The 16,028-nt window shown below is 36.2% G+C and overlaps 1 protein-coding gene across 1 annotated transcript in view; it reads left to right on the forward strand.

Moving 5' to 3' along the window:
- PAK2 (p21 (RAC1) activated kinase 2) overlaps positions 1–16,028 on the forward strand; it is a 91,397-nt gene that overhangs the window by 39,298 nt on the left and 36,071 nt on the right. The window contains exon 2 of the mRNA XM_005897818.3: positions 3,170–3,377. Within this exon, the coding sequence (XP_005897880.1) occupies positions 3,191–3,377 (187 nt within the window). The 5' untranslated portion in view covers positions 3,170–3,190. The remainder of the gene's footprint in view (positions 1–3,169; positions 3,378–16,028) is intronic.

A 16,028-nucleotide genomic window follows, 5' to 3' on the forward strand; every position in this document is an offset into this window, starting at 1 on the left:
GTCACTAAGTCTAGCCTACACTCAGGTGGAGCAGGAGGTTAAGTTCTAACTCCTAGAAGGGAATGTATCTCTATATGTGTTACCTGGAATTCTTTTGTAAGGAAGATTTGCCCCTCCCCCATTTTATTTATGTATTCAGGTTTTTGTGTCTATATGAATGATGTATATTGATTTTATACTTTGGATTATAATCTGATATTAGTTTATTGATTTTATTGCACCAAACATTCCAGTATTCTAGTATTCTGGGAACTCTTTCTTATGCCCTTTTGACATATGCCCTCATCCTTTATAAATACTTCGTTATCTTTTGACAGTATAAGATACAGTAGACTCATCTTGTATAATGTTTTCCCTGTCTAGGTCTAGAACCAGCCATTTCTCCAAGAAACTCTGAAGCACAGCTTAGACCTAAGGTCACACACTTAAGTAAACGGTAGAACTAGGATTCCAACCAAAGCAGTCTGATTCCACACTTAGGCTCATAACCATACTCCCAGAGAGCACGCAGCGGAAGGCACACTGTCAGTTTTCAGTCATGTTCCATTTATGAGCCAGTCTTAAGGATAGAAGTTGTAGTCAGTTTACAGTTGGTAATTATTGTGCTCAGTTTTATATTTTTTATAAATGTAAAAAATACATTTTTTAACCACAGCTATGATGATTATAATCAAGTTTGAAAACTACTTCTTAATCACAGATGGCCACTGTTAATGTTTTGGTGCATTTTCTTCTATAAATGCATGCAACTGGATTTTGGAGTTTTGTTATATTATCCTGGGTTTTAAATTTAACTTTTGTAAGTAGGAGCAATTCACAGTGTAATCAAAATCTCAGTGTGTAGTTTCCATATTGTAACTAATGATTAAGATAAAAGCAGGCTTGTTGTTCAGTCACCAAGTTATGTCCGATTTTTCATGACTCCATGGACCACAGCACACCAGGCTTCCCTGTCCCTCACCATCTCCCGGAGTTTGCCCAAGTTCATGTGCATTGAGTTGGTGATGCCATCCAGCCATCTCATCCTCCGTAGTCCCCTTTTCCTGTCCTCAATCTTTCCCAACATTCAGGGTCTTTTCCAATGAGTCACCTGTTTGCATCTGGTGGCCAAAGTATTGGAACTTCAGCTTCAGCATCAGTCCTTCCAATGAATATTTGGGGTTGATTTCCTTTAAGATTGGCTGGTTTGACCAATACAGTATACTAATGCATATATATGGAATTTAGAAAGGTGATAATGATGCCCCTATATGCGAGACAGCAAAAGAGACACGGATGTTAAGAACAGTCTTTTGGACTCTGTGGGAGAAGGCGAGGGTGGGGTGATTTGAGAGGGTAGCATTGAAATGTGTATATTATCATATGTGAAGTGGATCGCTGGTCGAGGTTTGGTGCATGAGACAGGGTGCTCAGGGATGGTGCACTGGGATGACCCTGGGGCATGGATGGGGAGGGGGGAGGGGGGTTCTGGATGGTGAACACATGTGTGCCTATGGCTGATTCATGTCAATGTATGGCAAAAGCCAGTACAATATTGTAATTAGCCTCCAATTAATAAATTAATTAATTAAAAAGAAAAAAAAAAGATTGGCTAGTTTGATCTCCTTGCTGTCCAAGGGATTCTTAAGAGTCTTTTCCAGCACCATAGTTCGAAAACATCAATTCTTCAATACTCTGCCTTTTTTGTATAAAAAGGCAAAAAAAAGGATTAATCTGTTTTGTCTTAATGTTTGGTCACATCAAAGCTGAACATCTGTCTTGGTTTATCAATTCATCAAGTAATCCACAGGATGTGACTAGTTTGGTTTGGAAGAATCATCTGACTGTATGTTATCTACACTGCCTTCTTAGATAGCGATCACCCTCATTTCTTTGATCACCAGGAGTTGAATTTCACTTCAGACAGTCTTTCTCTTTTCTCCACCTGGTTACCTCCATAAATGTTTATTTTCCCCTTTACCTTCTTTCTCTTTTGTAGGCTGAAAAATAACTGTTATATGACATATAAATTATACAGTAGTGCTTTGACCTACTCCTGTCAAGGAAAACAAAAGCTATAAAATTTGGAGTGGAATTAGGTATAATTCTTCATCCCTCAATTCTTCTCAAATGATATCTACTTTTCTTCACATACTAGCATTTTAGACTAAAATTTTTTTTAAATTATTTTTAATTTTATCTAAAACCAGTTGCATTCTTTTCATTGTGCACATACAAAGTTTTGTTGGCTTACATGTATCAAGTTGTGTTATTTTCAAATTAGGATCTAACTGCCAATCAAAGTCTTATTTAGGAGGATATTGTGTTATTTCCTAGTGGTACAGTTTGGTATCAGAACTCATAAGTTAGGCATCTCTTCTCTTTTACTGCTGATTTTAAATGTGTGTAATCTACTTTTCTTAAAAGACATAAAATAGATGTGTATAAGTATATGTGAACAAAGTTGACATTTCCACTTTATTAGCCATGTGGATAAGGAGAGTAACTTGATGGCCTGGACAGGGCATCATAGGCTGACAGAACCTTGGGGTTTGGCCAAACTCTGGATTTACTTTTGTCAGTGTTTCCTGACTTGCAGAGGCCTAACGTATGTAGTTAGATGTTCAAATTTTCAGAGAAACCACATACTGTTCCAGTGGCATGTTCTGGTACTTTACCAAAGTTTGTATGGGGGTTAAATTGTAATCACAAGGCTAGTGAACATGAATCAGATTTGGAGGCTATTTGTTGGTATTTATTAATTAATAGCAAGTGTTCTGTCTGCTCTGGAAGTGAACCTGTCAGAGACATATATCCTGTTATTGCCTGGTCAGAACATAGTCTTCTTGGAATTTTTTTTTTAAGACTCCATGTTATCTGTCTGTTCATTGGAATACTTAACTTACTATTCAGTTGATATTCTCTGATATGTCAGTGTCATCATGCTTTCCAAAAATTATCTTAGTCCTCTTTTTAACAGGATATGACTTTTCAAAGATCTCTTAGCTCCCCGTTTACCAACTTTGTTAGGGGAGATTGCCTGATTGCAGCCAATTTCATCCTTGTTTTATAACTTTAAATGGATAACTTTTTTTAATTTAAAATTGAGGAGGGGATTCTTACTGTCTTGTGTTTGTCCATACTATTTTTTACCTTGCTGTTAACTGTATTTTTTGCCTGTCTGTTTCAGGCCGTATCATAATTCCGAATCATGTCTGATAACGGAGAACTGGAAGACAAGCCTCCGGCGCCCCCAGTGCGAATGAGCAGTACTATTTTTAGCACTGGAGGCAAAGACCCTTTATCAGCCAATCACAGTTTGAAACCTTTGCCTTCCGTTCCAGAGGAAAAAAAGCCCAGGAATAAAATCATCTCTATATTTTCAAGCACAGAGAAAGGTAAGTAGCTACTGTGGTTTCAAGAGTCTCAGTTACTGTGTTTTGGTTTTGATGTTTTTTTAATTAAATATAATAAGCTGATATCTTTTATGGTGCAAATGATAAACATACAATTGATGGTAGTAAATGGGCACTATTAGGAAGGCTAGTTTGGGACTTCCCTGGAGGTCCAGTGGTTAGGACTGTGCACTTTCACTGCTGAAGGCCAAGTTCACCTGGCTGGGGAACTGAGATTCTGCAAGCCACGCTGTGCACTCAAAAAAAGAAAGAGAGGTTAGTTTATTTTAAACTGTAATAGAAAAGAATAAAACGAAAGTTGTTGCTCATCCTGCTTGTTCAGTTCAGTTCAGTTCAGTTCAGTCGCTCAGTCGTGTCCGACTCTTTGTTAGGTCCAGTGAATTTCTGTTCTCTCCTTCGTTTTCTAAGACTTGGACCATAGTTCATGGCTTCCCAGCTTTAATGCAAATCATGATATTTGAGAAAGACTTAATAGAAGAATGGAAGTATAGAGTCTACAGTCTCCTGTCTCCAATCTCAGGAGGTAGCTTTGGTTTGGAATTAAGAGTTTTTCTGACTTTTGAGTAGTACTGATAATGTCTTTTTATCATGTATTCTATAACACCCTCAGATTCTTCTGGGCACCACTCAGTAATCAACATACTAATAAATCTCCCATAAACAAGAGTTTAGTCCAATGTTTCTCTTCCTCAGTAAGGTTGACATTTGGGAACAAAATAATGCTTTGTTGCAGGGGTGTGCCTGGCGCACTGTAGAATGTTAAGCACTATTCCTAGCTTTTATGTGTTAGATGTTAGAAGTAGCACCTCCTACCCAGTAGTAAAAACTGAAAATTTCTCCAGACATTGCTAGATTCCCCAATGGGGCAAAGGGCCTCCAGTTGAGAACCACTGGTCTAGTCACGCAAAATGGGATAAAGGGTGTAAATTGTCTACATAAGTTGAATTCACTATTTTTGTTTTGGTGTCAAACTAAGGAAATAACTTTCGGTTTTCAGAGCTTTATGGATTTTAGAATTTGGAGAGGGGGGATTCTCAGGTGACGGTAGGTGGTAAAGGGTGGCCTTCCAGGTGGTAAAGAACCCACCTGCCAATGCAGGAGACATAAGAGACATGCGTTTGATCCCTGGGTCATGAAGATACCCTGGACGAGGGCACAGCAACCTACTCTAGTATTCTTGCCTGGAGAATCCCATGAACAGAGGAGCTTGGGAGGCTGCAGTCCATGGGGTCACACAGAGTTAGATATGACTGAAGCGACTTAGCATGCATGCAGGGATTATGAACTGGTAATGGATTGTAGAATCAAGGTTAGAGATTACTTTATTGTACTAAGCATGGCAGTATGACACTGACAGCTAATAAAGTGGATGTAAATATATTTTTCCACTTGTATGTGTAAGTTTACATGGAGAGGTAAAACAGTGCTTTGTGTATAATAATAAATACATTTAATTTGAGTTGAAAATACATAAGCAGTGAAAATTGGAATGAGATGATATAGTTAATATGGAATCAAGTCTTAGAGAATTTAGATGCACAGGCAGGATATAATTGTTGAACAGTTGGAAAACTTCATTTTAATGTATATCTCTAAATTTCCTCTTATTTTTAAGATTTCATGGGTGTTTGTAACTGAAAAGACTCTTGGAGGTATGCTTTTAAAATTAATTTAGCAGAAGTGGTAGCATGTGGATTTGGCATGTTTGAGAATGAAATATGTACATACTTAGACTGAGTGAAGTACAAGTTAAAGGGGGAAATTGGGAAATGAACCAAAAAGAAAGCATGAGAAGAGGCAGAAAGAGTAGATGTATTGGAGAGCACTAAATCTTCCATGGTAGTACGTCAGTAAGAAAAATCTAAAAATGGCACTGGAAACACAGTATTTATAATTAAAGAGGTTAGAAAAAATGTATGGAGGTTAGTACCAGAAGAAATTGCTCAAAGGGTGGAAATTACTTGCCTGTGGAGAGCAGAATACAAAATTGGGGTAGAATGCTCACAATAGGTTAGAAGGTACTTGGGGACAGCCTTGGAAAGGGGAAAAGAAGAGTACAGAATGAAAGAGAAAGTGTGGACAGTCCAGCATTTTGGGTAAATGGTAGCGTGGTAGGGCTTGTGAGCAAACTGAACATGCATTTACATAAATGCAACAGAGCATTTCATCAAAAACCAGTTGAAGCAGTCTTCACGAGCTCACCTGGACATCAGTTTTGGTTTTGCTTTTAACTTTTTTAATACCTCAGATAATTCTGATGTGCATCTAATGTTAAAAACCACTGCAGTAGTGGGTTATGAAATACATATAGTGAATGACACTAAGTGAAATGGAGTATAAATGGAGTTATTGCAAAAGTTGCACGAAACTTTTCAGTTGTGTGTTCATTGAGTCAGGATGTAAAATGTATTGATTGGTGTGGGTCCTGGCCAAAGATTTAAAGATTTAGCAGTAAAATTGCTGGGTTAAAGGGTATGTGTTCCTGTGTTTGACTTAATTATGTTTAACAAATTACTTTCTAAAGTTTTGGTTTTTTTTTTTAAATGTTCTTTCTCACAGAACACATATGTTCCATTGTTGAACATCTTTGCAGATTCTTGTAGTATGGGATTTGATTTTTGCCAATTTGGGAGGTGTGCAGTGGTATCTCATTGTGGTTTTAATCTGGATTTCCATGATGACTTGGGAAATTGTCTGTCCTATGTTAATTTACTACTCATTTGTGTTTTCTATGACGTACCTTTTAGTCCAGATTTCTGTTGTTTCTCTTAAACATTCATTATAGTCTATATACTAACCTTTCATCAACTGTGTGTTATTAAATATAGTTTTCCAGGTTGCAAACTGCCTTTTCACCCTTTCAGTGGTATCTTATGAATATAGATTATTAATTTTGGTGTAGTTAAATCGATCAATTCATTTTTTAACTTTGTGTTTTAAGAAATTTTTGCCATACTAGAGGTGATATTTTAATAGGTTTTAAAAAAAAGTTTTACAATTTAAACTTTTAACTATCTGGATTTGATTTTTCTGTCCCTGTAAAGGGAGATCTGTTTTCACTTTTTTTTTTTAACCCAGTGTCCCAGATCATTTATTGAAATTTTTATCATTTCCGCACTGACCTGTAGTATTAGCCATTATCTGTCAGCTTTCCATGCCAGTATCTGTTTCTGTGTTTTCTTCTGTTTATTGAATTGACTCATTTGTCTGTACCTACACTAATACTATATAATCATTACAGTTTATAGTTCTTAATACCTTATAGAGCGAATCTGGTACCAGGTGGTTCTTCAGGATCTTTTGACTCTTCTGTATAAATTTTACACTTTGCTTATCATGTACTTTAAAAAATAAAAACAAAACCTGTTGATGCTTGGATTAGAATTGCCTTAAATTTATAAAGCAAGTTGGTGAGAGTTGCTTTCAACTTTGTAGTTGAGAGTAGAACATCTAGAGTCGCTGGTGTAGCCCATTTACAGGGAGATATTTAGGAGTGTGTAATTTTCAGTTAGACTGAGAGAAAAAAAGAGGAAATGTTGGAAGGGTAGGGTGCGCTTTGATTCCTCCTACTCTTGGGGCTCTTCTCCCTTTCCAGCTCAGCCTCCCAGGAAGCTAACACCTCTGGCAGGGCCTTGAGGGATTGGAATGAGGGTTAGAAATGTGGATATGTATGCACTTTCATGCTTGTGTGAATACAGAAATCTATCTGCAGTTGCATTCTCCTGCCTGCAGCCTCTCTCTAGTTTTATGTTAATTGCTTTTCATCTTTGGGCATTCCTTGCAGATTTTGTTCCATGATGAACATGGTGTAGGAGGGGAGAGCTACAATATATGCTTGGTCTATCATATTGAAACAGAAGGATACAAGGGAAAAAACTGTTTTTATTTTTAAAAATTACAGTGACCTTAAGATCTTTGCCAGCTCTAATATAAAGCCTGATCTAGAGATATTAATTTTATTTTACTCAAACTTACATCCCTTATTGTTGTCCTTACTAAACAGACAGCTAATATTTTTATATAAAAAAGACTTTAAAGTATCTTCAGTTATTCATTATTGGTTTTAATCAATGTCACTGCAAAAATTAAGAAAATTAGAAATTATACATTTTGTATAACAACTTGACTGAAGAAATCTTTTTTTCATATCCCTGCTAATTTTCATAACTCACTTTGTGAGTTATCAGAGACTCCTTGATAAGCAAGGCAGATGGTGTCCCTGCCATGATGGTACCCCTGCCATGATGGTACTCATAAAAAACTACAACATATAATTACAAACTGTGGAAAGTGATAATCAGGATAGAATAAAATGTCATTTCTGGGAAGGCTTCCTAAAGAAGTGATGTTACAGCTGATGACTAAAGGATGAGTAAGTGAAAATAGGAGAATTTGGGTAATTAAAAACTGTGTCCTATGCTTAGAAAAGCGTTTCAGTGGCCCAGCACATTTGTGGAGCTGAATACAGTCAAATGTGATTTGAAAGCAGAGAAGAAGAGAAAATAATAGCATGGTGTATGCTGGAAACTCAGATAGCAGAAGAGGCTAAAGAGGTAAGCAGGGAGCAGGTCATAAAGGGCCTTGTAATCCATGCTACAGAGCTCACATTTTACCCTGTTTCCTGGGGAACCATTACAGAAGTTTAAACAGGAGAAAGACCTGGTCACATTTCTGTCTTACATAGGCAAGACTAGTAGTGTCTAGAAAATAGATTTTGTTGGAGGTCTAACACTGAAGTTGGAGACTAGTTAGGAGGATTTTGCAGTAGTCCAGGTGAGAAATAGGCTTAACAAGTCGAGTAGTTTTGATAATGAAAATGACAATGAGCCATCGTCTTTGCTTATCTTTAAAAACTCTATTCATTTAGCTAGTGTTGAGTGGTATGTGTGTTTATAAACTAAAGCAATTTTCATGTCTAATTATTCAACCTATATGCACTTTCACCTCTAGTTGATTTTGAAGATGAGAGGCTTAGAAGTGTAAATATTCTTTCTGGTCTAAAGATGTAATTCTGAGATTAGTAATAGTAGTCCATACGCCTCTGCCTGTTGCGTAGAGAATACTCTTCTACTTGATGGTACAAGTTAGGTCACCAGTTTGAAGTTGTTCTGGATCAAAAGAACAAAGGGGTAATCACTGATTCTGTTAAATAGAAAAGTCTTCCTTTTAAAGAAATGGAGGATTTTTTAGTTTTAGACTCTAGCCCAAATGTAGCCTATAAGGTGTTGCCTCTTAGGATGTGGTAGTAGCATACTTAGGATCTTCTGTGCAGTACATCACTTGGGGTTCCCACCTCTTAGCTGAAGGATGCTGCCTGCCTGTTTGTTTTACTGTCTCATGAAGTTGAAAAATAGCTCCAAGAATCTTTTTTTCTCCAGTACACTCCAGTAAGATGTGCACTTTCATTAAAAGAAGTTTCTTTCCCTGGTCCATTACTTCCCATCAAGTGACCCAGTTGCTGGGTGGATGTCCTGCAGATAGATGATTGTGGGTTTTCTTGTTGTTGGTCCTGTAGATCTTGGATTCCAGAGTTATAAAACAGTGATTCTGTTTACATAGAAATAACCTTCCAGCATATTGTTTGACTTGAAACATGCTTCAGTATCTTTTTCTTTTAGATAACTTTTTAATATTCTTTTTTTCTCCTATTAGAACTACTAACATACAGGGAGTGTTTATGTGTATGTGTTATATTAAAACCAATTAAACAGATGTTTAAGGTATTGTGCTTTTAAGTTCTGCTTAATCATTTTCACTCCTTTCCTGAAATTCATTAGTCTGTACTCCTAATATTAATAGATAAGAAACTTTATATTATCTCTAAATTTTTCAGCATTCCCAAGTTGAAAAATACTTTAAAGGTGCTAAGTCTGACTCAGTTTAGGAATTCACCCCTGAACCAATATAATTGGCTGGAAGTGTGTGGGATACTAGGGCTGATGTGGCTTGAATAAATGCCTACCTTCGACCAGTCATCTGTAATCAGGATCATATGAGAAAATAGCATTTTTCTCAACTACATACACATCAGAAGTGGAATGCTGAGCAGATTTTTTAAAAAGAAGAAACAAATATTTTTATAAAGTGCAAAAAAATTGTGTGTTTTTCTGTCCACAATTCACAGCCATATAAAAAGTCAACTGTTGGGACTTCCTTGGTGGTCCAGTAGATAAGACTCCACACTCCTGATACAGGAAGCCTGGGTTCAATCCCTGGTCAGAGAACTAAGATCCCTCATACCATAAATAAGTCTGTGTGCTGCAGCAGAGACCCAGCGCAGCCAAAATAAATAATAATAATTTAAAAAGTCAACTCTTAGTTTATAGTTGATTAAAAAATAATTTCCTCCTATATGCAGGATGCCAGGTTAGAAGTCGAAGGGCATAAATCAAAAAGTAGAGAGCATGACCTGAGATTATCCACTGCCTAGTAGAAATGAGCAATATAACTGTGCGTTTCAGTAAAGGTAGTATAATTCATATTAGACTTAACGGTTGCATTTCCCTCTGGTCCTTTGCACAGCCAATATGCCCTGTCCTCCTACCATAGCCTATTAGGAGAATCTTCTGGTAAAACATGGCAGATTGACCACATGCACCTATTTACTGTCCCTCCCCAGACATGACTAAAATGAGAGTAAAAAAAAGAATTATTTTTTCTATCACAAGGGCAAAGAGAATGAGAGAGGAGACGGTAGTATACAAGAGATTTAATACATATTTGGAAGAGTAAAGTGGAGAAGCACTAACTGACTAAGCAGAACAGAGGAAGACATTAATCCTAAGCATTTGTAGAAGGGAATGTTTATAAGAAGTGAACCAGTTCCCTTTGTAGAAATCTCAGAAGCTCAGGATTTAGAGGTACACAGTGGTGTGTGTAGGGGAGTGGGGGTTTGTGTAATACATAGGGTGAAAATGGAGAATAAGTTGATTATCTATTGGGTTGGCTGATATCTATGGGGTTAGTTTGGTTTTTTTCTGTACAGTGGCTTTACTGGTGCTTAGTGACCTCTAACTTCATTTGAAACAGTTTTCTTGGATTGTATTGTGACAGCTGTCACATCAGCATGCATTTAAAAAAACTTTTCAAGGGCTTAGCTGGTAGTCCAGTGGTTAAGAGTTTCCCTGCCAATGCAGGGAACACAGATTCCATCCCTGGTCCAGGAAGATCTCACATGCCTCGGCAACTAAGCCCGTGTGCCACAACTACTGAGCCAGTGCTCTAGAGCCTGCGAGCCACAACTGCTGAAGTCTGCACACCTAGAGCCTGTGCTCCCCCACAAGAGAAGCCAGCACAGCGAGAAGCCTGCACACAGCAACAAAGACCCAGTTCAGTAAATAAGTAAATTATTAAAAATAAGTAAATAAGTAAATTATTAAAAAATTTTTTTAAAAACCTTATCAAAATTGGTGAATTTTTATGTAGCCATTTTAATATTGAAAATGGAAAGAAAAAAGCAACATTTTTGGCATATTATGCTTTATTATGTAAAGAAAGGTAAAAATGCAACTGAAATGCAAAAATTAGATTTGTATAGTATATGGAGAAGGTGCTATGACTCATCAAACATGTCAAAAGTGGTTTGCGAAGCTTCATCCTGGAGATTTTTTCCCTGGACAATCATCCGTGGTCCTATAGACCAGTTGAAGTTTTTAGTGATCAAATTGAGATATTAATTGAGAACAGTCAACATTGCATCTTATGGGAGATAGCCAACATATTCAAAATATCCAAATCAAGTGTTGAAAATCATTTGCACCAGCTTGGCTATGTTACTTGCTTTGATGTTTGGGTTCTATGTAAGTTAAGTGAAATGAACCTTCTTGACCATATTTCTGCATGCAATTCTCTACTTAAACATAATAAAAGCATTTCATTTTTAAAATAAGTTGTGAAAGTGGATATTGTACAAGAGTGTGAAATGGAAGATTGTGGGACAAGCAAAATGAACTACCACCAGCCACACCAGAGGCTGGTCTTCATTCAAAGAAGGTGATATTGTGTATATGGTGGGATTAGAAGGGAGTCCTCTATTATGAGCTCCTTCTGGAAAACCAAATTACTAAATCCAACAAATATTGCTCCCAATTAGACCAACTGAAAGAAGCATTCGATGAAAAGTGTCCAGAGTTAGTCAACAGAAAATGCATAATCTTCCATCTGGGTAACAAAATCCCATGTTTCTTTGATGAGCATACAAAAACTGTTGAAGCTTGGCTGGGAAGTTCTGTTTCATCGTCTGTGTTCACCACTCATTGTACCTTCCGATGTCCCATTTCTTTCAGTCTTTGCAAAATTCTCTTAATTGAAAAGATTTTCAATTCCCTGGAATATTATAAAGGTACCTGGATCAGTTCTTTGCTCAAAAAGATAAAAAGTTTTGGGAAGATGAAATTATGAAGTTACCAGAAAAATAGCAGAAAGTAGTAGAACTAAATGGTGAATTTTTTGAATACACTGTTCAATAAAGTTCTTGGTGGAAGTGAAAAACGTGTCTTTTATTTTTACTTAAAAAAAAACCAAAGGAACATTTTGACCAACCAACATATAGGATGTTTTGAAGGCCCTCAGGGCCCCTTCTTTATTCCACAGTCATGAACTCCATCCTCTGGAAGAACAGAAAACAAAATGATATATACATTTATTTGAGGAGAATTAAATCTGAGAGGCTCCTTATTGTCAGAGGAGTCAGAAAGAGGTATAGAATGAAAAAAGCAGATTCAGGAAAGGTAACATACTGAACTCTTCTTCTGCCCTGCTTTTAGAGCACTTGTACTTTGAGTCAAAGCCCTCAGACAGAGACTGAAAGATTTTTCTCTGGATAAACAGAATGTCCTGGGGAAAATATTTTGGATACTCTGCACACATCTTTAATGAAAACGCTTACTTATCTCCAAGTTAACTTTTTAAATACTTTTTGTGCAAAGGATCAGTAGCTATCTTAACCCAGTTCTCTCTGACATCTAATGAGTCACGATGGGCCCGTATCTTTATCTCCTTTTCCTTAGGCCTCAGGAAGTTCCTTCTGCCCCTGTGTTTTGCTTAGAAGAGGACAGTTTTTAAAGCTATAAAAAACCCTTAATATAAGAGTTCAAAACAACAGGGGATAAAACAGGAATGTAGAAGAAACAGCCAGGGAAAGAACCCAGCCTATACACACACAAACTATATGATCTTCAAAGAGAAAAAGTGCATCCGCAAAATGGGAAAAGTATTCTCAGATAAAAAATGGTCAGAGAACAATGAGAAGTAATTCTTAGAATATCAGCAGTTAGGATTACCAGCGTAAACAAAAGAGCAATAGTCAAAGGATTAGAAGATAGTCAAGAAAAATTTCCCGGTTAAAAGTTCAAAGATGGAAAATAGGAAAGAAAAGATACCACTTACAAGATTAGACCAAAATGCCCTGATCTAACTATAATAATCAGCTCACTGATTCATACCTAAAAGGATCAAGTGTTTCTAAACTCTCTCCTATATGTGTAGATAGCTAAGAATCACCTATCTATGTCCCAGAACAAAGTGCACAAATATTTATTTATAGGAATACAAAAATACCTACACCTATCAAGGAAAAAAGTCAATGTTTGGTACCTCGTTGACATTTTTCAGGCATGCAAAAACCCATAATTAGTACAATCCATCAATTGAAATCAATCCTAAAATGACACAGATGATAGAATTAGTAGACGTGGACATTAAAGTGTTAAATAATTATATCCATATGTTGAAGAACCCAAATGAAAGATTCAGCATATTAAGAAGCAAAGGGAGAGAGAAAAAAGAACAAATCAAAATTTTAGAGCTGGAAAATATACTGGACAAAACTAACAATAGACTAAGTATCACAGAATAAGATTAGTGTATTTGAAAACCATAGCAACAGAAACCATCCAAAGTAAAATTTAGAGAAAAAAGACTGAAACAAAAGTGAATATCCATGGGACAGTTTCAGGCAGACTAATAACTGAAGTCTCCAAAGGAGGGAAAGGGGAGACGTTAAAAAACAACAAAGCAAGAACTTAGAGATCTATTGTATAGTACAGGGAACTCTACTAAGTACCCTGCAATGACCTGTATGGAAAAAGAATCTAAAAAAGGAGTGGAGATGCATTTTGGTCTACACCTGAAACTGACACAGCATTGTAGACCAGCTATCCTCCAGGAAAAGTTATTTTTTAAAAAACTTTAAAAAATGGCGGATTCCCTATCCCCCAAATTTAATGGAAACTATAAACCCACAGATTCAAGAAGTTCAGTGAATTCTGAACGAACACAGGAAAAATGATGAAAACTACATAAAGGCACATGATCATTGTTTAAAATCAGTGGTAGAAAATCTTAAAAATGTCCAGACCTTAGGCTCAATTGTCTGTGAAACTGAAACTGCTCTAGAAAAGTAGGAGTTTTTAAAAAATGCTCGTTGTTATAAACAACAACAACAACAAAAACTGTCAGAAAGAAAAGACACATAGAGGAAAAAACTACAACAGACTTTATGTAAGCAACAATGCAGCCAGAAGATAAGGAGCAACATCTATAAAGTACTGAAAGAAAGAAAAACTGTCAGCTTAGAATTGTGTATCCTGTGGAAATACCTTCTAAAACAGAAGGGGAAAGAAAACTTTTAAATGTATAAAAGTTGAAAGAAGTTAGCATACCTACACTGTAAGAAATGTTAAACCTAATCCTTCAGGCAGAAGGAAAACGATGCCAGATGGAAATGTGCATCTGCATAAAGAAATGAAAATCATTGGAAATGGTAAATGTTTTTTCTTATCTAAATTTTTTTAAATGATGATTGACTTTCTAAGAAATGAAGCACTGATACATGCTTTCACATGAATGAACCTCAAAAGGTAAAGTGAAAAGAGTCATTTGCAAAAGACCACATATTGTATAAGAAACAGCCAGAATAGCAAATCTTCGGAGATAAGGAGTAGATTAGTGGCTGTTCAGAACTGGGACAGAGGCGAAGGGAGCAACTGGAAGTGATGACTAACGTGTACAGGTATTTCTTGGGGATGATGATGTTCCAAAGCTATGTTGTGGTGATGATTGCACAATTCTGTAAATCTACTAAAACCCAGTAAATTGTATAACTTAAGTAGGAAAACTTTATGGTATATAGAAAATTATAGCTTGAAAAAACAAAACAGACAAAAGGTAATTATAAAAAATAGTTAATTCAAAAGAAGAAGGAAGTGAAAACACAGATTAGAGACCATTAGAAAACAAAAGGATGATGGGTTTAAACCCAGCTGTAGCAGTCATATTAAATGTAACTGATCTAGACACCTCGTTTAAAAGGCAAAGAATAACATTGCTAAAGCAGACCTAAGTATATACGAAACCTATAAGAAATCCACTTTAAAAATATAAAGTCACAAAATAGGTTAAAATAAATAATTGTTTAAAGTATGCTAACAGTGAAAAGAAAACTGGACTGGCTATGTTAATGTCAGACGAAGTAGACTTGAGACCAAGAAATATTTCTCTAAATAGTTAAAGACTGAGGAATAAGTTATTTTATAATAATAATAGGATATATTCATCAAAATGGTTTAACAGAACTAAACATTTATGCACTTAATAGAGTTTCAAATTACATGAAGTGAATAAAGAATTTCAAGAAGAAATAGACAAATACATTACAGTTGCAGATTCTAATACACTGCTCACTATAATTGATAGAACAAGTAGAAAATTGCTAAAACTATCAACGAACTTGACCAGTTTATAGAACATTCCATTCTTTTTAAGTGAGTGTGGAACATTAGCCAGGATATCACATTCTGTGGCCATTTTTAAAGTTTCAATAAACTTAGGAAGATTCAAATCACAAAGTAAATCCTATGACCACCATGCAATTAAGTTAGGAATTAGTTCTCACTCAACAGAAAAGATCTCTGGAAATATTTGGAAAGTAAATAAAAACACTTCCAAAGAAATTAAACATATTTAGAAATTAACATATTTAGAAAATATGTTAAGCTGAATGAAAATGAAAGTTTAAGACACCAGTATCTGTATGATACTGCTAAAGCAGTACTTAAAGGACGTTTATAGTATTAAACCGGAGAAGGCAATGGCACCCCACTCCAGCACTCTTGCCTGGAAAATCCCAGGGACAGAGGAGCCTGGAAGGCTGCAGTCCATGGGGTCGCTGAGGGTCGGACACGACTGAGCGACTCCGCTTTCACTTTTCACTTTCATGCATTGGAGAAGGAAATGGCAACCCACTCCAGTGTTCTTGCCTAAAGAATCTCAGGGATGGGGGAGCCTGGTGGGCTGCTGTCTATGGGGTCGCACAGAGTTGGAGACAACTGAAGTGACTTAGCATAGCATAGTATTAAACATCCATTTTAGAAAAGGAAAATTTCAAATCAGTGGTTTCAGTTAAGACATTTTAATAAGCTAGAAAGGAAGAGCAGGTGAGATCCTAAGTAAGTAGATTATTAAGAAATAATAAAAGTCAGTGTGTAAAATTAGTGAAATAAAAAATGCAGAAAAATCAATGAAATAAAAAGTTAATTTATTGAGAATACCAATAAAAATTGATAAAACATTTGACAAAATCCAATATTCATTTCTGATCAAAGCATTCAGCCAATTTGAAATAGAAAGAAATGC

The sequence above is a fragment of the Bos mutus genome, chromosome 1, assembly GCF_027580195.1.
Source record: "Bos mutus isolate GX-2022 chromosome 1, NWIPB_WYAK_1.1, whole genome shotgun sequence".
Taxonomy (NCBI): domain Eukaryota; kingdom Metazoa; phylum Chordata; class Mammalia; order Artiodactyla; family Bovidae; genus Bos; species Bos mutus.